Here is a 20,843-nt window from a genome sequence, read left to right as displayed (position 1 = left end):
CTGGGGCCACCCATATGTAAAAGTAGTGGCCCCAGCCGACCTGTAAGTCGCTTTGGACAAAAGCGTCTGCTAAATGGGATATATTATATATATTATGGATGTTCTGGAACATGTTAATGTGGGAATATTGAAAACGTGTCAACAACGACATTCTGTTACAATGTAACTACAATGTAACTACAATCAGCTGTCAGCACATTTTCCTGATAATTACACCAGATCTGACAAGAGGAAGACTGAGCCACACAGATAGCTGGAGACTTTTCAAAATAGTTGTGCTGTTCCTTTCGTGCACCAACAAATTATTTCAAAATATCTGTACTGTCTCTTTAAATGTTGTGGTTAAACAAACAGGCGTTTCCGGGTTAAATAGAAAGCAGTACAGCAGAGGTAACCGCGTTTTGTGAGTGTTAAACTCAATATATCCAGCCACATATTAAACCAAAATCATTTGATGAAGAATGAATAACAGTTGAGGTTAACGGTTAAACGTTAGCCAGTTACTATCTAGCTAACATTCAAACATTAGCTTGCTAGTTAGCTTTAGTAACTCACTTTCCACGCTAGCCAATTCAATGTGAACAAACCTGCCTTTTTGACATTCCAAACATGAGGTTAGAAGTCTCAAGTGTCTGTCAGCAGTAGCGAGCTATTTGCAAGCAGAGAGGTTTCACAATTCTACAGTAACGTTAAAGATTATTGACTCATTTCTGTAAAATATGGCTTCGTTCGGGTGGAAAAGGAAAGTGGGCGAGCGGGTGTCCAAGGCAGCGGTGCAGCAGTTTGAAGCCGCAGCGGAGAAGCCGGAGGAAGATGGAGTAGGCAAAGAGGACGAGGTGGACTGGCTGTATGCTATCAAGCGGCGCCGGGAGGTCCTGCTGGAGGACTGCGCTGCCAAAAGCAAGAGACTTAAGGAGGAAGGGGTGGTGCTGGCACAAGAGGGCAGGTGAGTGTGACAGCCTTGTTCATGGTCCTGATGTTCTTACATTTTGGCAGGAGTGCAAACTCAGGCTAGGTAGCTATAAGAGCAAACTTTGTGGCAATGTCAAATTGAATACAGTTGTCTGTCACCCTTGGGCTGCATGTCATCCTAACTGTACAACAAAACCTAGGGAGGGACCATATAATAGGACCCAGAGAGGGATGGACAGATTGTGTGTGTGTCCAGGAAATGTTCCATGTGGCCCGGCCATTTACTAATCCGTTTTTTTTGACACGCTCACGCCCAGATGTTTCGCAGTATTCCTCAGCATGCAGACCACACACACAGTCACTCAGACTCCACTGATATCCCCTATGGCTGTGTACCATTTTGGAACCGCCACAAAATGCTGCAGAAGTGTCTGTAAGTGACAGACTGGTGCCAGGGCCTGTGGAAAATGGCTCTCTGCCTTCAAGTTAAGTTTTATTGTCACGTGCAGTGAAATGCTCTTCTTGCAAGCTCTTTCCCAACAATGCAGTAATCAATATCTGTAGTACTATTAAAAAAAGTAGGAACAGAAACACATGAGAAATAGAAATAAGAAGAACATGAGTAAGTAAGCTATATACAGGGTCAGTGCCAATACCATATTTACAATGTGCAAGGATACTAGAGTGGTAGGGCTGTTGCGGTGACCATATTACTGCAGCCATTAGTCATGACCACAGTCAGATTCCACAGAGTCACCGTAATCTCCTTTTATGCACTCTGGACATGTGTGTTGGTAGTACCCATCTCGCTAACAAGCATCAGGACACTAATTGCCTGCTCCTCAGTGCTCTGTCCCTCTAGCCACTCTGATATCATTGCAAATGCAATCTAAAATCATATCATGCTTTTAAAACTCAACCATTAGGCTACATTTTTTTTTACATCACTGTGGTGATCAATTTGAAGAAAGAAGTTCGACAACAGGTTGAAACTGAGTGGGAAACAGTTGTGGATGTTGTTATGAAGCCAAACACAACGAAATGGACAGTGCTTTCTAAGGGGACTATTAATTCAAAGCATTTAAGACATTGCATGTAGAACACCCATACACTTATGCATACAGGTCTAAAGAAACATATGATGTTTCATATATGTTTTAATTTGTAAGACATTAAAGTTTATCATTCACAACTAAATTTGCCAAATAATTATAAATCTACCATATAGGACCTGTTTGAAATGATCACTTTTGCGCTCAACATAGCCTCTTTATATATGCGCACTCGCTCCGGAATGGGAAAAAAATCCTTTCTATTTTATTCAGCTAAGTTCAATGATATTAATACATAAAATCATGTAATATAAAATAATGACATGGGACTTATAAGCACATCTTATCAGCTAAATGAACTAGCCTACAGCCTATGGCATGGCACATAGCCAGATAACATACAGTAGCCCGACTCATAGCCTATTCAGTTCTTCTGAAATACTTTTTCTTCATATCATAATGTTTCTTCATAACTGCCTAAAATAAATGATGGATTTATTGTGATGGTGTATATAAAATGGATTTATTTAAGTGGAGATGTTCCAAATGTCTTCTATGTGTGGAGGCCTGAAGATGCTAAACATGGTTATGTTAATTAATGGTTCCAGGGTGTGTTCCATTCCTACGATTAGTATTGACATTTTTCCACCGGAAACACTCGCTGCTTCTACATTTTAGTGGCTGCAAAAAGTAGAGACCCCGTAGCATGGGCTCAGTTTTGCCGCCGATGGTTGGGGGAAAAAAAACAAATAACAAATTGGAATCAACGGCTAAGCACTGTCAATGTACTGCTTGAAGCCAATGAGGTTTTTTTTCCCAACCATTGGTGGCGGCACCGAGCCCATTTTACGAGGCCTCTGCTTTTTATATCCACGAGATCAGGGCTCTCCAACCCTGTTCCTGGAGAGCTACCCTCCTGTAGGTTTTCGCTCCAACCCCAGTTGTAACTGACCTGATTCAGTTTATCAAGCAGGTAATTATTTGTCAGGTGCGCTTGATTAGGGTTAAAGTGAAAACCTACAGGACGCTAGTTCTCCAGGAACAGGGTTGAGGAGCCCTTCACTAGATGGAGAAGAAGCGATGGACTAGGCTGCGATGTAGTGATGTACTCGGCTGTCCGCACCATCCTCTGTAGAAGCATGCGATCGAGGGTGGTACAGTTGACATACCAAGCAGTGATGTAGCCAGTCAAGATGCTCTCAATTGTGCAGCTTCAGAACATTGAGGATTTAAGGGCTCATGCCCATAGAGAATGATACAGGCCTCGAGTGGCCAAAAGGCTTGATTAGAATGGGCAGCGCCACTGAGGACTTCCACCATTTTATTGTAGTCAACTGCCTTGATGACAGCTTTGCACACTCTTGGCATTCTCTCAACCAGCTTCAGCTGGAATGCTTTTTCAACCGTCTTGAAGGACTTCCCACATATGCTGAGCGGTCCTACTCATCCCAAACCATCTCAATTGGGTTGAGGTCGGGTGATTGTGGGGGCCAGGTCATCTGATGCAGCACTCCATCACTCTCCTTATTGGTCAAATAGCCCATACACAGTTTGGAGGTGTGTTGGGTTATTGTCCTGTTGAAAAACAAATGATGGGATGTTGTATTATGTCAAAATTCTGTGTGCCTTGAATTCTAAATAAATCACAGACCATGTCACCAGCAAAGCACCATCACACCACCACCCCCTCCATGCTTCACGGTGGGAACCACACATGCAGAGATGATCTATTCACCTACTCGTCTCACACTCGTCTCTGCGTCTCACACAGACAAGGTGGTTGGAACCAAAAATCGCAAATTTGAACTCATCAGACCAAAGGACAGATTTCCACTGGTCTAATGTCCATTGTTTGTGTTTCTTGGCCCAAGTAAGTCTCTTCTTCTTATTGGTGTCCTTTAGTAGTGGGTTCTTTGTAGCAATTCGACCATGAAGGCTTGATTTGCGCAGTCTGATGTTGAGATGTGTCTGTTACTTGAACTCTGTGAAGCATTTATTTGGGCTGCAATTTCTGAGGCTGGTAACCTCAGATCAATGTATCCTCTGCAGCAGAGTTAACTCCAGCAGTCCTCATAAGAGTCAGTTTCATCATAGCGCGTAATGGTTTTTGCGACTGCACTTGAAGAAACTTTTTCAAAGTTAGACATTTTCCGTATTGACTGACCGTCATGTCTTAAAGTTATGGCTTCAATGTATGGGTTCAATGCCATACAACACTCCTTCCGTGGCCTCCAACTTCTTTTAAATGCCAGTAAAACTAAATGCATGCTCTTCAACCGATCGCTGCCACACACGCCCGCCCGACTAGCATCACTGTGTCTCACTGAAGTTCGAGATATATCTCCCTCACTAACTTTAAACATCAGCTTACCGATTGCTGCAGCTGTACACAGCCCACCTGTAAATAGCCCATCCAACCAACTACCTACCTCATCCCCGTATTTTTTCTTTTGCACACCTTATTTCTACTTGCACATCCTCATCTGCACATCTATCACTCCAGTGTTAATTGCTAAATTGTAATTACTTCGCCACTATGGCCTTTTTATTTCCTTACCTTCTTACTTCATTTGAACACACTGTATACAGATTTTTCTATTGTGTTATTGACTGTACGTTTGTTTATCCCATGTGTAACTCTGTTGTTTTGTCGCACTGCTTTGCTTTATCTTGGCCAGGTCGCAGTTGTAAATTAGAACTTGTTCTCAACTGGCCTACCTGGTTAAATAAAGGTGAAAAAAAATGGACTGTCCTTTCTCTTTGCTTATTTGAGCTGATCTTGTCATAATATGGACTTGGTCTTTTACCAAATAGGGCCATCTTCCGTATACCACCCCTACCTTGTCGCAACACAACTGATTGGTTCAAACACATTAAGAAGGAAATAAATTCCACAAATGTCCTTTTAATAAGGCACACCTGTTAATTGAAATGGATTAATGTTGACTGCCTCATGAAGCTGATTGAGTGAATGCCAAGAGTGCAAAACTGTCATCAAGGCAAAGGGTGCCTACTTTGAAGAATCTCAAATTTTAAATATATTTTGATTTAACACTTTTTTGGGGGCTACTACATGATTCCAAATGTGTTATTTCATTGTTTTGTGGTCTACACTATTATTCTACAATGTAGAAAATATTAAAAATAAAGAAAAACCCTTGAATGAGTAGGTGTCCGAACTTTTGACTGGTCCTGTATATTTTGATAGACCAAAGTATCAGTTGTCATACCATAAATGAAAACACCTCCTAATTATACTTTTTCGCTCATAAAATGCAACTTTCTGGACCTATGTAAACTTTGTCAGACACCATAAAAGGCATTTCATTTTTACAATTATTGTCCAACAAGTGTTTAAAGGCCTTGATTAATTCTAGCATCAACACAAATCTCCATATTTATTTTGTTTGTTTTGTTTTATAGCACTTGTATGCGCCAGGGATCGTCTAAGACCAGTCACCCAGACAGGTGATGAAACTGAGGAGTATTTCTGTCTGTAATAAAACACCTTTGTGGGGGAAAAACTCATTCTGATTGGCTGGGCCTGGCTCCCCATGGCTGTGCCCCTGCCCATTCATGTGAAATCCATAGATTAGGGCCTAATGAATGAATTTCAATTGATTATCCTTATGAACTATAACTCAGTAAAATTGTTAATTGTTGCATGTTGTGTTTTATATTTTTTTCAGTAAAATTTGATCCCCTTGCCTTCTGTTTACATGACAGGATTTTACTCAGAATTAACAGAGAGCAGCAGCTTCTGGAAATAATCAATGCTGTCCTTCTGGAAGTAGATTCTGGAAGTAATCAATTCTAATAAATATACAGTGAGTGTACAAAACAAAAGGAACACCTGCTCTTTCCATGACTAAAGCCCTATTCTCACGGTACTAGTATTACTATAGAATGTTGATTATGCAATTATTACCCTAGCATGTCCGTTTTTCCAGTGGATGATTCGTACGGGATTTGTTTTACCAAACTGCCCCTGGAATAAAAAAAATATTTCCTCATTCACAATTGACCATTATGAAGGGAGCCTGGAGGCTCTTCTAGGTGTGAAGATATTTGAAATGTCTAAGGATAGGCTGATATTGACCTGATGACCTTTCGTTTTGGAGAAAGTCAAAATAATAGTGTTTATCAATAAGAACCATGAACTGTAACCTATGCAGACATTTAATTACCTGACGGATTTGGAAATTCATAAATTAATTGGCACAATATCATCCACTTCATCTTTCAAAAGAGAAGTATGGCATGAGGAAAGTTGATATAACCAAACGGATGATTCATCTGTAGGCTGCATGCATAGCACATTGTTTTAAGTGTCTATTTGTTCCCATGTCTTTACCCAATCTGGGTGCAGCACCCGTGAAACTCTGTGATATCCCTCAACACAGGGATGACTATTCGCATGGGATAAGCATTATCAGAGGACCTTGGAGTTTGCTGACCCTATCCGAATAGGGCTGTAGGCTGACCAGATTAATCCAGGTGATATTTATGGTCCTTTAGGATTGCGTTGTCAAATGTGGCCAGAAGAGGGAGCCATTGAATTGGGAAGGCTCTGTATCAGCTAGGCTACTTTGTAGTGCAGCATTTCCCAAACATAGAACCAACTGGTACACAGCTCAAACACCCATGCATGTGCCACATGAGGTCTCTTCACAGTCCCCAAGTCCAGAACAGACTATGGGAGGCACACAGTACTACATGGAACTCTATTCCACATCAAGTAACTGACGCAAGCAGTACAATTTGATTTAAAAAAAACACCTTATGGAACAGCGGGGACTGTGAAGCAACACAAACATTGGCGCACACACACGGTAACATACGCACTATACATACACATGGATTTAATACTGTAGTGGTGGAGTAGGGGCCTGAGGGCACACAGTGTGTTGTGAATCTCAGAATGTATTGTAATGTTTTAAAATTGTATAAACTGCCTTAATTTTGCTGGATCCCAGGAAGAGTAGCTGCTGCTTTGGCAACAGCTAATAGAGAGCCACATTTGTATTTATTTTGGATCCCTATCTTTTGAACCGTTTAATCTACACAATATTATGACCCCCATCACTGAAATATAAGACTGTCAGGAACGTGTGTGTGTGTGTGTGTGTGTGTGTGTTTCCCTCTACAAGCAAATTGGACTGGGGAAAAAATAACTTCACCAATGATGATACCTTTCTGATGCATTTCAATGTTTGATTACTTCTAATGAGCGCCGGGGGAGCTGGAGCTAATGGTGTTATGTCTGTCTGCTGTTGACTGCCCAACGTGGAGCAGAAGATTATCAGCCCTGTTTTCTCTGCTCGGTGGCAGGCAGATGTTGTACTAGTCAGTGCGTTATATTTCTCATTTGTTGTGGTTATTCCCTATCATTTCTCAAAAAAAGCATATTTGCAGACATTCAGAATATTCCAGTAAAACTATAACACAGAAAATTATGAAATGACTCTAGGGGAATATAATGTTCATCATATATGTAAGCTACAGATGAATCTCAACTGTAAAGAATGATGTGAAAAAGTTCCTAGATGAGATAATGAGATGACTCGAGTTTTACTTTCAATTTTTTTCCCAACAGCAGGTTATATATTTATTTCCTTCAGATTGAAAGACTGTCAAAGGTGTCAAAAGTACTGTCAGACTGATTTGTAATAGGCTGTCAAGAAAACATTGGAGTAAACTGTTGAAGAAGAAGCTATTCTCCCTGGGGTACACACAAAACATAGAACATGACAAAATACAGAACACTAATGGACAAGAACACCAACACAAATTTTAACTAGGAACACTACGAGTAAAGAACAAGATTACTAAAGTCAAGTTGAGGTGAGTTTCCAAAGGTGACACACATCTGTGATATATTTTTAAAAAAGAATAGAAAATAAATAAATAAATAATACTAATCTCAAACATTCAAATGCTTTGTCAAGTAGACACTGATTGCGTGTTTTGTGGGGTATGTCTTGGTTTGTGAGCTGTGTGTTAACTGACTGAACAGACGATTCGGTTCTTTCAGCATGTCCATACTTCTTACAAAGACCAGCAGTGATGCACTCACCAATGAAATGGTTGAGGTAAGCCCTTTTGTCTGTAATCCTTTTGCCCTTTGGGACAGGTGTTTATGAGTGGGATATTAATCCCACCTAGGGACACTTAACCGATTTTACTGTCAATAGCGGCAATGACGTCTTTTCTGACCCCTTGAAGGAAATAATTTAACGCTAGTAATGCATTATTTGAAACCAGGATATTTGATAAGGTATAAACCAATTAACTATGCCTCTCGAGTGGCGCAGCGCTCTATGGCGCTGCATCACAGTGTTGAGGTCACAGCCGGCCGTGACCAGGAGTCCTATAGGGCGGTAAACAATTGGCCCAGCGTCATCCGGGTTTGGCCAGGGGGCTTTCCTTGGCTCATTGTGCTCTAGCGACTCCTTGTGGTGGGCCGGCCGCCTGCAAGCTAACCATGGTCATCAGTTGACTGGTGTTTCCTCCGACACATTACATTTACATTTAAGTCATTTAGCAGACGCTCTTATCCAGAGCGACTTACAAATTGGTGAATTCACCTTCTGACATCAGTGGAACAGCCACTTTACAATAGTGCATCTAAATCATTTAAGGGGGGGGGTGAGAAGGATTGCTTTATCCTATCCTAGGTATTCCTTGAAGAGGTGGGGTTTCAGGTGTCTCCGGAAGGTGGTGATTGACTCCGCTGTCCTGGCGTCGTGAGGGAGTTTGTTCCACCATTGGGGGGCCAGAGCAGCGAACAGTTTTGACTGGGCTGAGCGGGAACTGTACTTCCTCAGTGGTAGGGAGGCGAGCAGGCCAGAGGTGGATGAACGCAGTGCCCTTGTTTGGGTGTAGGGCCTGGAGGTACTGCGGTGCCGTTCCCCTCACAGCTCCGTAGGCAAGCACCATGGTCTTGTAGCGGATGCGAGCTTCAACTGGAAGCCAGTGGAGAGAGCGGAGGAGCGGGGTGACGTGAGAGAACTTGGGAAGGTTGAACACCAGACGGGCTGCGGCGTTCTGGATGAGTTGTAGGGGTTTAATGGCACAGGCAGGGAGCCCAGCCAACAGCGAGTTGCAGTAATCCAGACGGGAGATGACAAGTGCCTGGATTAGGACCTGCGCCGCTTCCTGTGTGAGGCAGGGGCGTACTCTGCGGATGTTGTAGAGCATGAACCTACAGGAACGGGCCACTGCCTTGATGTTAGTTGAGAACAACAGGGTGTTGTCCAGGATCACGCCAAGGTTCTTAGCGCTCTGGGAGGAGGAAACAATGGAGTTGTCAACCGTGATGGCGAGATCATGGAACGGGCAGTCCTTCCCCGGGAGGAAGAGCAGCTCCGTCTTGCCGAGGTTCAGCTTGAGGTGGTGATCCGTCATCCACACTGATATGTCTGCCAGACATGCAGAGATGCGATTCGCCACCTGGTCATCAGAAGGGGGAAAGGAGAAGATTAATTGTGTGTCGTCTGCATAGCAATGATAGGAGAGACCATGTGACGTTATGACAGAGCCAAGTGACTTGGTGTATAGCGAGAATAGGAGAGGGCCTAGAACAGAGCCCTGGGGGACACCAGTGGTGAGAGCGCGTGGCGAGGAGACAGATTCTCGCCACGCCACCTGGTAGGAGCGACCTGTCAGGTAGGACGCAATCCAAGCGTGGGCCGCACCGGAGATGCCCAACTCGGAGAGGGTGGAGAGGAGGATCTGATGGTTCACAGTGTCGAAGGCAGCCGATAGGTCTAGAAGGATGAGAGCAGAGGAGAGAGAGTTAGCTTTAGCAGTGCGGAGCGCCTCCGTGATACAGAGAAGAGCAGTCTCAGTTGAATGACTAGTCTTGAAACCTGACTGATTTGGATCAAGAAGGTCATTCTGAGAGAGATAGCGGGAGAGCTGGCCAAGGACGGCACGTTCAAGAGTTTTGGAGAGAAAAGAAAGAATGGATACTGGTCTGTAGTTGTTGACATCGGAGGGATCGAGTGTAGGTTTTTTCAGAAGGGGTGCAACTCTCGCTCTCTTGAAGACGGAAGGGACGTAGCCAGCGGTCAGGGATGAGTTGATGAGCGAGGTGAGGTAAGGGAGAAGGTCTCCGGAAATGGTCTGGAGAAGAGAGGAGGGGATAGGGTCAAGCGGGCAGGTTGTTGGGCGGCCGGCCGGCCGTCACAAGAAGCGAGATTTCATCTGGAGAGAGAGGGGAGAAAGAGGTCAGAGCACAGGGTAGGGCAGTGTGAGCAGAACCAGCGGTGTCGTTTGACTTAGCAAACGAGGATCGGATGTCGTCGACCTTCTTTTCAAAATGGTTGACGAAGTCATCTGCAGAGAGGGAGGAGGAGGGGGGGAGGGGGAGGAGGATTCAGGAGGGAGGAGAAGGTGGCAAAGAGCTTCCTAGGGTTAGAGGCAGATGCTTGGAATTTAGAGTGGAAGAAAGTGGCTTTAGCAGCAGAGACAGAGGAGGAAAATGTAGAGAGGAGGGAGTGAAAGGATGCCAGGTCCGCAGGGAGGCGAGTTTTCCTCCATTTCCGCTCGGCTGCCCGGAGCACTGTTCTGTGAGCTCGCAATGAGTCGTCGAGCCACGGAGCGGGAGGGGAGGACCGAGCCGGCCTGGAGGATAGGGGACATAGAGAGTCAAAGGATGCAGAAAGGGAAGAGAGGAGGGTTGAGGAGGCAGAATCAGGAGATAGGTTGGAGAAGGTATGAGCAGAGGGAAGAGATGATAGGATGGAAGAGGAGAGAGTAGCGGGGGAGAGAGAGCGAAGGTTGGGACGGCGCGATACCATCCGAGTAGGGGCAGTGTGGGAAGTGTTGGATGAGAGCGAGAGGGAAAAGGATACGAGGTAGTGGTTGGAGAGTTGCAATGAGGTTAGTGGAAGAACAGCATCTAGTAAAGATGAGGTCGAGCGTATTGCCTGCCTTGTGAGTAGGGGGGGAAGGTGAGAGGGTGAGGTCAAAAGAGGAGAGGAGTGGAAAGAAGGAGGCAGAGAGGAATGAGTCAAAGGTAGACGTGGGGAGGTTAAAGTCGCCCAGGACTGTGAGAGGTGAGCCGTCCTCAGGAAAGGAGCTTATCAAGGCATCAAGCTCATTGATGAACTCTCCGAGGGAACCTGGAGGGCGATAAATGATAAGGATGTTAAGCTTGAAAGGGCTGGTAACTGTGACAGCATGGAATTCAAAGGAGGCGATAGACAGATGGGTAAGGGGAGAAAGAGAGAATGACCACTTGGGAGAGATGAGGATCCCGGTGCCACCACCCCGCTGACCAGAAGCTCTCGGGTGTGCGAGAACACGTGGGCGGACGAAGAGAGAGCAGTAGGAGTAGCAGTGTTGTCTGTGGTGATCCATGTTTCCGTCAGTGCCAAGAAGTCGAGGGACTGGAGGGAGGCATAGGCTGAGATGAACTCTGCCTTGTTGGCCGCAGATCGGCAGTTCCAGAGGCTACCGGAAACCTGGAACTCCACGTGGGTCGTGCGCGCTGGGACCACCAGATTAGGGTGGCCGCGGCCACGCGGTGTGGAGCGTTTGTATGGTCTGTGCAGAGAGGAGAGAACAGGGATAGATAGACACATAGTTGACCGGCTACAGAAGAGGCTACGCTAATGCAAAGGAGATTGGAATGACAAGTGGACTACACTTATCGAATGTTCAGAACGTTAAGCTTACGTAGCAAGAATCTTATTGACTAAAATGATTGAAATGATACAGCACTGCTGGAGTAGGCTAGCTGGCAGTGGCTACGTTGTTGACACTACACTAATCAAGTCGTTCCGTCGAGTGTAATAGTTTCTACAGTGCTGCTATTCGGGGGCTAGCTGGCTAGCTAGCAGTGTTGATTACGTAACGTTACGTTAAAAGAACGACAATAGCTGGCTAGCTAACCTAGAAAATCGCTCCAGACTACACAATTGTCTTAGATACAAAGACGGCTATGTAGCTAGCTAGCTACGATCAAACAAATCAAACCGTTGTACTGTAATGAAGTGAAATGAAAATGTGATACTAACTGTGGAGCGAGGTGGAATGTTGACCGGGTTGTTGAAGTTCAATTCGGAAGACGTTGGCTAGCTAGCTAGCAGTGACTCCTACGTTAAGGACGACAAATAGCTGGCTAGCTAACCTCGGTAAATTAAGATAATCACTCTAAGTCTACACACTCTAAACTACACAATTACCTTGGATACGAAGACAGCAAAGACAACTATGTAGCTAGCTAACACTACACTAATCGAGTCGTTGAGTGTAATAGTTTCTACAGTGCTAGTGGACGTTGCACATTGGTGCAGATGGCTTCCGAGTTAAGCAAGCAAGTGTTAAGAAGCAGCGCGGCTTGGAGGGGTCATGCTTCAGAGGACGCTTGACTCGACCTTCGCCTCTCCCGAGACCGATGGGGAGTTGCAGCAATGAGACCAGATCGCTATTGGATATAACGAAAATGGTGGATAAAAAAAACTGTTTCTGCTCATTACACTGAGTGTACAAAACATTAGGAACGCCATGATAGACTGACCAGGCCTTATTGATGTCTCCTCTTAAATCCACTTCAATCAAGTGTAGATGAAGAGTAGACAGGTTATATATTTATTTTTAAGTCTTGAGACATGGATTGTGTTTTTGTGCCAATCAGAGGGTGAATGGGCAAGACAAAGATTTAAGTGTCTTTGAACGGGATATAGTAGGTTCCAGGGGCACCGGTTTGAGTGTGTCAAGAACTGCAAAGCTGCTGGGGTTTTCACGCTAAACAGTTTCCCATGTGTATCAAGAATAGTCCACCACCCAAAGGACATCCAGCCAATTTGGCAACTGTGGGAAGCATTGTCAATATGGGCAGTCATCCCATGGAACACTTTCAAAATCTTGTAGATGCCATGCCCCAACAAGGGCAAAAGGAGGTGCAATTCAATATTTGGAAGCTGTTCGTAAATGTTTTGTACACAAAGTGTATTTTGAGTTTTTGAAGGTTGTTAGTAGCCTAATCCATAATATTCGGTTATATATTGAAGACTCTTCATATCAACAATCCAGTCCTGCCCAAGGCCCAGCTACTCAGTCATATTAAACTCTCCAACCCTCCTCTCTCTCGTCTTTCATCAAGACGTTCATAATATTTTATATTATATTTATATTTTATGATCAATCATTCTTTGTCATTAACCACAAGTGTTTAGCTTGAAGGAGCTGACAGTCATGTGTCCCAAATGGCAACATATTCCCTATATAGTGCACTACTTTTGACCAGGGCCCATAGGGTGCTATCTGGGATGCAGACACACAGTAATTACCTACCTGCCATGTCAGCGTGATCGTTCGTTTCTCTGTTCCACATTTGTCCTTAGGTGGGATGATGCTATTGAAAAATGCAGCTTTTCCCAAAGTTGTTTGACTGAATTTTAATAAGAAATTTAAAAGATGTTGGTATATTCCATGCTGAGTCAGCGCTATAATCAACCTCCGTCATCTTGTGTTCATCTGGTGAAGGACAGCATACATAATTACCCTCTATTGTAGTCATGCAGCCATGTGTACGTCATGTTTTTGTGCATTAAAAATGTTTAATGAGGGGCAATTCTAGGGTAACGGTATTATGCTGAGACGTTTTTCACTTTAAAATGTATGCCAAACAAAGACCAATGATTTCAAAGTTAAAGGCCCAATGCAGCCATTTTATATCAATATCGAATCATTTCTGGAATTTTGCTAGGACTGTCTGGAAGTGGTCTGAGTGAGGAGGGGGAAAGTAGCTGTTATTGGCAGAGGTTTGGAACCCTTTTTATTGGCTTATTTACTAATTTACTGCATGGTGTTGTCACCATGGAAATTCGAAACGCCTGCTCATAATGCAAAGGTCCTGTGTAGATTGTATTTTCAACCAGCAACTATCAGGAAATAACGCATTTCTTTACTGTGTTTCATCAGCTGTTGTACAATATGATATAAAACACAGGCAGTGTTTCCCCTAAGATGTTTTTCAGCAGCGGTGGCAAAGTTTGCCAGAGGTTTCAAAGCTATTTCCCTGCAATTGTACACATTTTACCACCTTTTGCATTTTTCTTATGCTATCTGAGTGACTCAAACATTATCAATTATCAACAAAATCGATTACATTTTTAGAATTTCAGATTCTCAATGAGTGTCTTGTAGTGATTGATTGTTTGTTCTCAAAAATGATCTTATTGAAAAATATGTTTCTCCATGAACTTTTCTATATACTTTATCTGGTTTTAGTCATATACGTTTACACTGAAAACGTTTTCAGTGGCGTCCACAATTTAGCAGTGGCGCAAATGGATATAGGGGAGACTGAGAGGAAAGAACAGAATTTTGACTGCACTGGGCATTTAACAAACCATACAACTCTATTCAGAATGACTACTTTGAACAATTTTTAAGTAGTAATTCAAAAATAAATAAAAACATTTACTGTAAAAACTGCGGATGCTAATTTTGGTAACAGGATTAAAGTAAAGCTCCCCTCCGTTGTATTCTGTTACCAAACTTTATCTGCACAGTTCTTCCTGTAAATGTGGGGTTTTTTTTATCCACAATTCTGTTACCATGGAATTACTCTTCATTTTATATTGTTTTTGATGATGTCATGAAGACCAATTTGGCTCACTCACTAGCCATTACTATCACTAAAATTAAATAGGGGAAAAGATTCCCAATAATCAGTTGAATCAATCGAGATATGTTCAGCTGAAATATAATTATCAAGCTAAAAGTGGGAGTTTCTCGTGGAACAAACTACGCAGTGATGTGAACATGCATCACACACTCACATGAACACATACATTATGCTAGATATGGAATATCATCATGTCATTATCCTTGTACAGTATGTGACCTTTGCAACTGACCTTTCAGCCAATGAATGCCCAAACCCCAGACATTAGATCCTGTTGCTCACCCTACTTTACCAGACGCATGTTGCCAGTGGTGACCAAGTGTAATTAGCTTAGTGAGAGAAGTAACTAGATTCTGCTGAGGAAATTGTCTCTCTGGAACAGTATGGCTGTCCAGGGGTTTTTAGGGCTGTGTGGTGTTCATTAGGGCATGTATGAAACCATTTAAAAAAAATGTTTTGCAATGGAAATGGGAATTAATGTTTCTCATTGAACCAGTAAGTCCATGTAGTCCCTCTGTTTTTTTTTTCTCACTTTTCTTCTGTTTGGTGCCTAATGAACAGAACCCTGCATACTGCCGGTTGGGGAAGGGATGTTGTTTGCGGTGTTTCCCCTCCTGTAACCACATTGACCATGATGTCAGCCTGCTTTACTGAGGGTTAGATGCCCCTGAGGCCTTTTTAAAGTTTATCTGGTTAGACTGGGCAAATTACTCAGGGTTAGATACCCCTAATGTAATAAAGCATCTTCCCGTTATCAGTGTTGGGGAAGCTACTCTGAAAATACAGTTTGCCAAGCTACCAATTACTTCAGACCGGAAAAAGTTAAGCTACCCTAAAGAAAAACATAGTGTACTTAACTAAAGTTACGCTGAAAAAGTAGTTCACCACATCCAAACTACTTTTGATAAATTATCATATGTACAGTTGTGGCCAAAATTTGAGAATGACACAAATATTAATTTTCACAAAGTCTGCTGCCTCAGTGTCTTTAGATATTTTTGTCAGATGTTACAATGGAATACTGAAGTATAATTACAAGCATTTCATATGTGTCAAAGGCTTTTATTGACAATTACATGAACTTGACGCGAAGAATCAATATTTACAGTGTTGACCCTTCTTTTTCAAGACCTTTGCAATACGCCCTGGCATGCTGTCAATTAACTTCTGGTGGCCGCCCGGAGTTTGTCAGAATTTATGGGTTTTTGTTTGTCCTGGATGGTCGGGAGAAGTTGCGCTCGGAGGATGTGTTGGTAACATTCTTCATTCTTAGGAAAAATTGTGAGTGAGCCCACTCCCTTGGCTGAGAAGCAACCCCACACTGAATGGTCGTTGGATACTTTACTGTTGGCATGACACAGGACTGATGGTAGCGCTCACCTTGTTTCCCCCCGGGACAAGTTTTTTTCCAGATTCCCCAAACAATCGGAAATAGTGAAATTCATCAGTGAAAAATGACTTTACCCCAGTCCTCAGCAATCCAATCCCTGTACCTTTTGCAGAATATCAGTCTGTCCCTGATATTTTTCCTGGAGAGAAGTGGCTTCTTTGCTGCCCTTCTTGACACAAGGCCATCCTCCTAAAGTCTTTGCCTCACTGTGCTTGCAGGTGCACTCTCACCTGCCTGCTGCCATTCCTGAGCAAGCTCTGTACTGTTGGTGCCCCGATCCCGCAGCTGAATCAACTTTAGGAGACGGTCCTGGCGCTTGCTGGACTTTCTTGGGCGCCCTGAAGCCTTCTTCACAGCAATTTAACCGCTTTCTTTGAAGTTCTTGATGATGTGATAAATGGTTGATTTACGTGCAATCTTACTGGCAGCAATATCCTTGCCTGTGAAGCCCTTTTTGTGCAAAGCAATGATGACGGCACGTGTTTCCTTGCATGTAACCATGGATGGCAGAGGAAGAACAATGATTCCAAACACCACCCTCCTTTTTGAAGCTTCCAGTCTGTTATTCGAACTCTATCAGCATGACAGAGTGATCTCCTTTTAGTTCAACTACCAACAAGCTGCTGCAAAATGTAGTTAAATTACTAGGTGAAATGCATGTAGTTGATTACTCTCAAACACTGCCCTTTATTAGCTAGCTACTTGTTTGTGAGGCCTTTTTACAGTTTATCTGGCTAAACTTAGCAAAGAGGGTTTTATTTCTGTCACTTGTTCTTAAAATAAAATAACTATTTTTTTATTGACGCCAGACAGCATTTTTTGCGAGGTTATTCGGCTATTATAATCTGTTGGTCTATCATTCCCACATATGGTGGGTGGATCGGTGTGGGTGGGGGGAACATCTGGCTGCGTCAGCCAGAAGAATATTTATCTGATGAAAATCCTACACACTTATCCTATGGGCTCAACTTCCCCTTTCACATCTAAATTACTCACTCACACTTACTGATTTGGGGTAAACATTAATCATGTACATCATGTTCTAACTTTCCAGTTACATTTTTGCAAAGAACACCCTTATGTGTCACTGACATCACGGGTTTGTGTTGTTGTTTCCTTGATGCATACAACTGTAATTGTCTGCGGCAAAGAGTTTTACACCTATATTCACACTTGTGCCACCCCATTTTTCACCCCTTCCTCTTTCGATCTTGAACAATAATGTCCTATTGTTCACTTCAAGAGAGGTTTGAGCAAGCACTTAGTGATTTCAAGTGTATGGTGGTTGACTTCAGTGTGAACTGCTAAATTCTCATCAACCGCTTCCGATGGCTCATTTGACCCCATCCTCCCACTGCAAGTCTCCCACAGCTTTGTTGTAAATGAGAATGTGTTCCCTTATCAACTCACCTGGAAAAATAAAGAAAGATAGCCTAGATAATAAAATTAAAGTAGAAAGATTTACTTCCGGCTCCATGCAATGTCACCAGTGCAGCAAGAGGTGACAACTCTAGATCACTTTTACTCCACAGAGAGAAATGCATTCAAGGCCCTCCCTTTGGCAAATCAGATCATAATTTAATGTTAACCAAACTCTGTCCTCTGGACCCCAAGGGGTGCGCATTTTGGTTTTTGCCTTGACGCTACACAGCTGATTCAAATTATCAAAGTTTGATGATTAGTTGATTATTTGAATCAGCTGTGTAGTGCGAAGGCAAAAACCAAAACGTGCACCCCTTGGGGTCCAGAATACAGAGTTTGGTTAACACTAAATTATGATTGATTTATAATCTTACCAGCCAGAACAAGCTGAGCTAAAATCTAATGAGGGAACGTTAGCTCAAAAAGAGGGTTTATCTAGTTGGCCATCAACATTTTACTGGTAAACGCTGGGGAATTGTAGCTTGTCCCAACCAAACACCCAAGTTAGCTGGCTAAAGATGGCTAGCTTGTTAGCTAGCTACTTCCAGACACAAATGAGAGAACACCTCACTCTGACCATTTTATTTGCCCTAGCAGAGCTGATTAGGCATGTTATCTAGAGCATTCGTGACTAACTTACTGTTATCGCCTACGTTTAACTGACACTGGTCATATGCAATGGGTGTTGCGCATTCGTAAATGAATCAGTTATTCTGTGTCTCTGGCACACTTTGACGAGTGCTCTGAAATCGAAGTGTTCAGCCAGAGTTACTTTTCGAACTAATGAGATATGCTAACTAGAGATATGCCAACTAACAAGTTGTTAAAGTTCAGCATAGCTAGCTAGCAAAACAATTCACATTTCTTACTAGCTAACCAAATAACACCTGTATCTATAGCTGTGTATAGCCACTGAAAAATTATATTAGGTTAAAAAGTCAGTCACTCACCCACTCCTCCAATTGCATGACATCCTCCTAGCTAGCTTGCTAGCTGCTATCTAGCTAAAATTAGGCTCCGTGTTTTTAGCTTGCTAGGAGGATGTCATGCCATTGGAGGAGTGGGTGAGTGACTGACTTTTCCCCATGACTGATTTGTGATCATAGTTTGATTGTATTGACATTCTCAGTCTTGGTTACATTTGTCTGTTTTTGTCCAATATATTGAGACATTGAAACTGAAATAGTGCATCCGAATGGAGGCAGCAAACAATGTACCAGGCCAGCTGTGATTTACAACTTGACAGCAATGTTTTTTTCGACTACCAAGACATGTATTGCTGAATTATATGAATCATGCATTGAACTGCATCCATCTATACTGTCAACAATGCCTTAGTGTACGTCATGGAATGTTGAGTAAAATGGAACCTATTTTCAAACCTCTTTATAACGTTGGTTTGGTAGCATAAACTGGGAATTTGATATTTGACTCATATTATGATTGTATATTTGTTTCATATCTGCAAAGTAGTTAAAATGCTGTCAGTTCCACTTTAACTTAATCACTTCTCTCTTGATACTCCCCATCCCGGATCCGGGATCGTGAATAAAGCCCCAGGCTCATTAGCATAACGCAACGTTAACGATTTCTGAAAATCGCAAATAAAATGAAAATAATGCGCCTGCTCTCAAGCTTAGCCTTTTCTTAACAACACTGTCATCTCAGATTTTCAAAATATGCTTTTGAACCATAGCAAATCAATCATTTGTGTAAGAGTATTGCAAGCTAGCTTAGCATTTTGAGTAGCATTTAGCACGCAACATTTTCACAAAAACCAGATAACCAAATAAATAAAATCATTTACCTTTGAAGAGCTTCGGATGTTTTCAATGAGGAGACTCTCAGTTACATAGCAAATGTTCAGTTTTTCCTGAAAGAATCTTTGTGTAGGAGAAATCGCTCCGTTTTTGTACATCACATTTGGCTACAGAAACGAAACGAAAATTCAGTCACCAAAACGTCAAACCTTTTCCGAATTAACTCCATAATATCGACCGAAACATGGCAAACGTTGTTTAGAATCAATCCTCAAGGTGTTTTTTCACATATCTCTTCATTGATATGCAGTTCGTGGAAGCCTGCTTTCCCCTCAGAATCGCATGGAAAAATACCAGCAGCTGAAAATGACGCACCAATTTCGACGGAGGACACCGGGCGGACACCTGGAAAATGTAGTCTCTTATGGTCAATCTTCCAATGATATGCCTACAAATACGTCACAATGCAGCAGACACCTTGGGGAAACGACAGAAAGGGCAGGCTCATTCCTCTCGCATTCACAGCCATATAAGGAGACAATGGAAAACGGAGTCTCAAAAATCCTGCTGGTTTCCTGGTTGCCGTTTCATCTTGGTTTTGCCTGTAGCTCCCGTTCTAGGGCACCCACAGACAATATCTTTGCAGTTCTGGAAAATTCAGTGTTTTCTTTCCAAAGCTATCAATTATAAGCATAGTCGAGCATCTTTTTGTGACAAAATATCTTGTTTAAAACGGGAACGTTTTTCATCCAAAAATGAAATAGCGCCCCCAGAGTTTCAAGAGGTTAACCTCCACATTACCAGAGGAACAGAGGAGGAGTAGGATAAGGGTGCGGCTAAAGGCTAAAAGAACTGGTCGTCTAGTACATTCAGAACAGAGTAAAAGGAGCAGATTTCTGGGCACGGTAGAATTGATTCAAGGCATAATGTACAAACAAAGGTATGGTAGGATGTGAATACAGTGGGGGTGAACCTGTGCATAGAGTGACGATGAAAGAGATTTTGTCTCTAGAAATATAATTTAAACCAGGTGATGTCACCGCATGTGTGGGAAGTGGAACTAAAGTGTTAACTAAGGCGCATTGAGTGAAATAAGGCTATAATTACTAACCAAAACAGCAATGAACAAAGCATATTGACGTTAGTGAGAGGTATGCGTAGCCGAGTGATCATAGGAGTCCAGTGAGTGGCTTCAGGCGGCTAGCGGGCCAGGGCTAGCAAGCTAGCAGAAGGGCCTTTGAGGAACGTCGCAACGGAAGAAAGTCTGTTGTGGCGTCCTCATGCTGTTACGTCGGCAGATGTATCAGCAGGGCTCCGTGTGGTAAAACAGGCCAATTGGGCAAAATAGGTATAGTGGCCTGCTATGAAGTAACCATTTCAATAGAATGTCGTTGTGACAACTGTTGATAGACAAAGCTGGTAAATTCGCTCTGGCTATCTTCTCCGATATCAGAGCACAGGCTATATTTTCAGATATGATATATTTCTCATTTTGACAGAAGTTAGCTTGCGACATGTCTTAACAAAAGGCTCCACCATTCACATTCACAGCCATATAAGGAGACAATGGAAAACGGAGCCTCAAAAATCCTGCTGATTTCCTGGTTGCCGTTTCATCTTGGTTTTGCCTGTAGCTCCCGTTCTAGGGCACCCACAGACAATAT

General features: G+C 42.9%; 1 protein-coding gene across 2 annotated transcripts in view; it reads left to right on the top strand.

Moving 5' to 3' along the window:
* Nucleotides 1-350: 350 nt before the first annotated feature.
* ttc33 (tetratricopeptide repeat domain 33) overlaps nt 351-20,843 on the top strand; it is a 57,066-nt gene continuing 36,573 nt past the window's right edge. For both annotated transcript variants that reach the window (XM_064972279.1, XM_064972280.1), the window contains exon 1: nt 351-946. In XM_064972279.1, coding sequence (XP_064828351.1) covers nt 720-946 — 227 coding nt within the window. In that variant the 5' untranslated portion in view covers nt 351-719. The remainder of the gene's footprint in view (nt 947-20,843) is intronic.

Source organism: Oncorhynchus masou, chromosome 8, assembly GCF_036934945.1.
Source record: "Oncorhynchus masou masou isolate Uvic2021 chromosome 8, UVic_Omas_1.1, whole genome shotgun sequence".
NCBI lineage: Eukaryota > Metazoa > Chordata > Actinopteri > Salmoniformes > Salmonidae > Oncorhynchus > Oncorhynchus masou.
The sequence above is the reverse complement of the archived record's forward strand: the minus strand, read 5'-3'. Positions and strand labels throughout refer to the sequence as shown.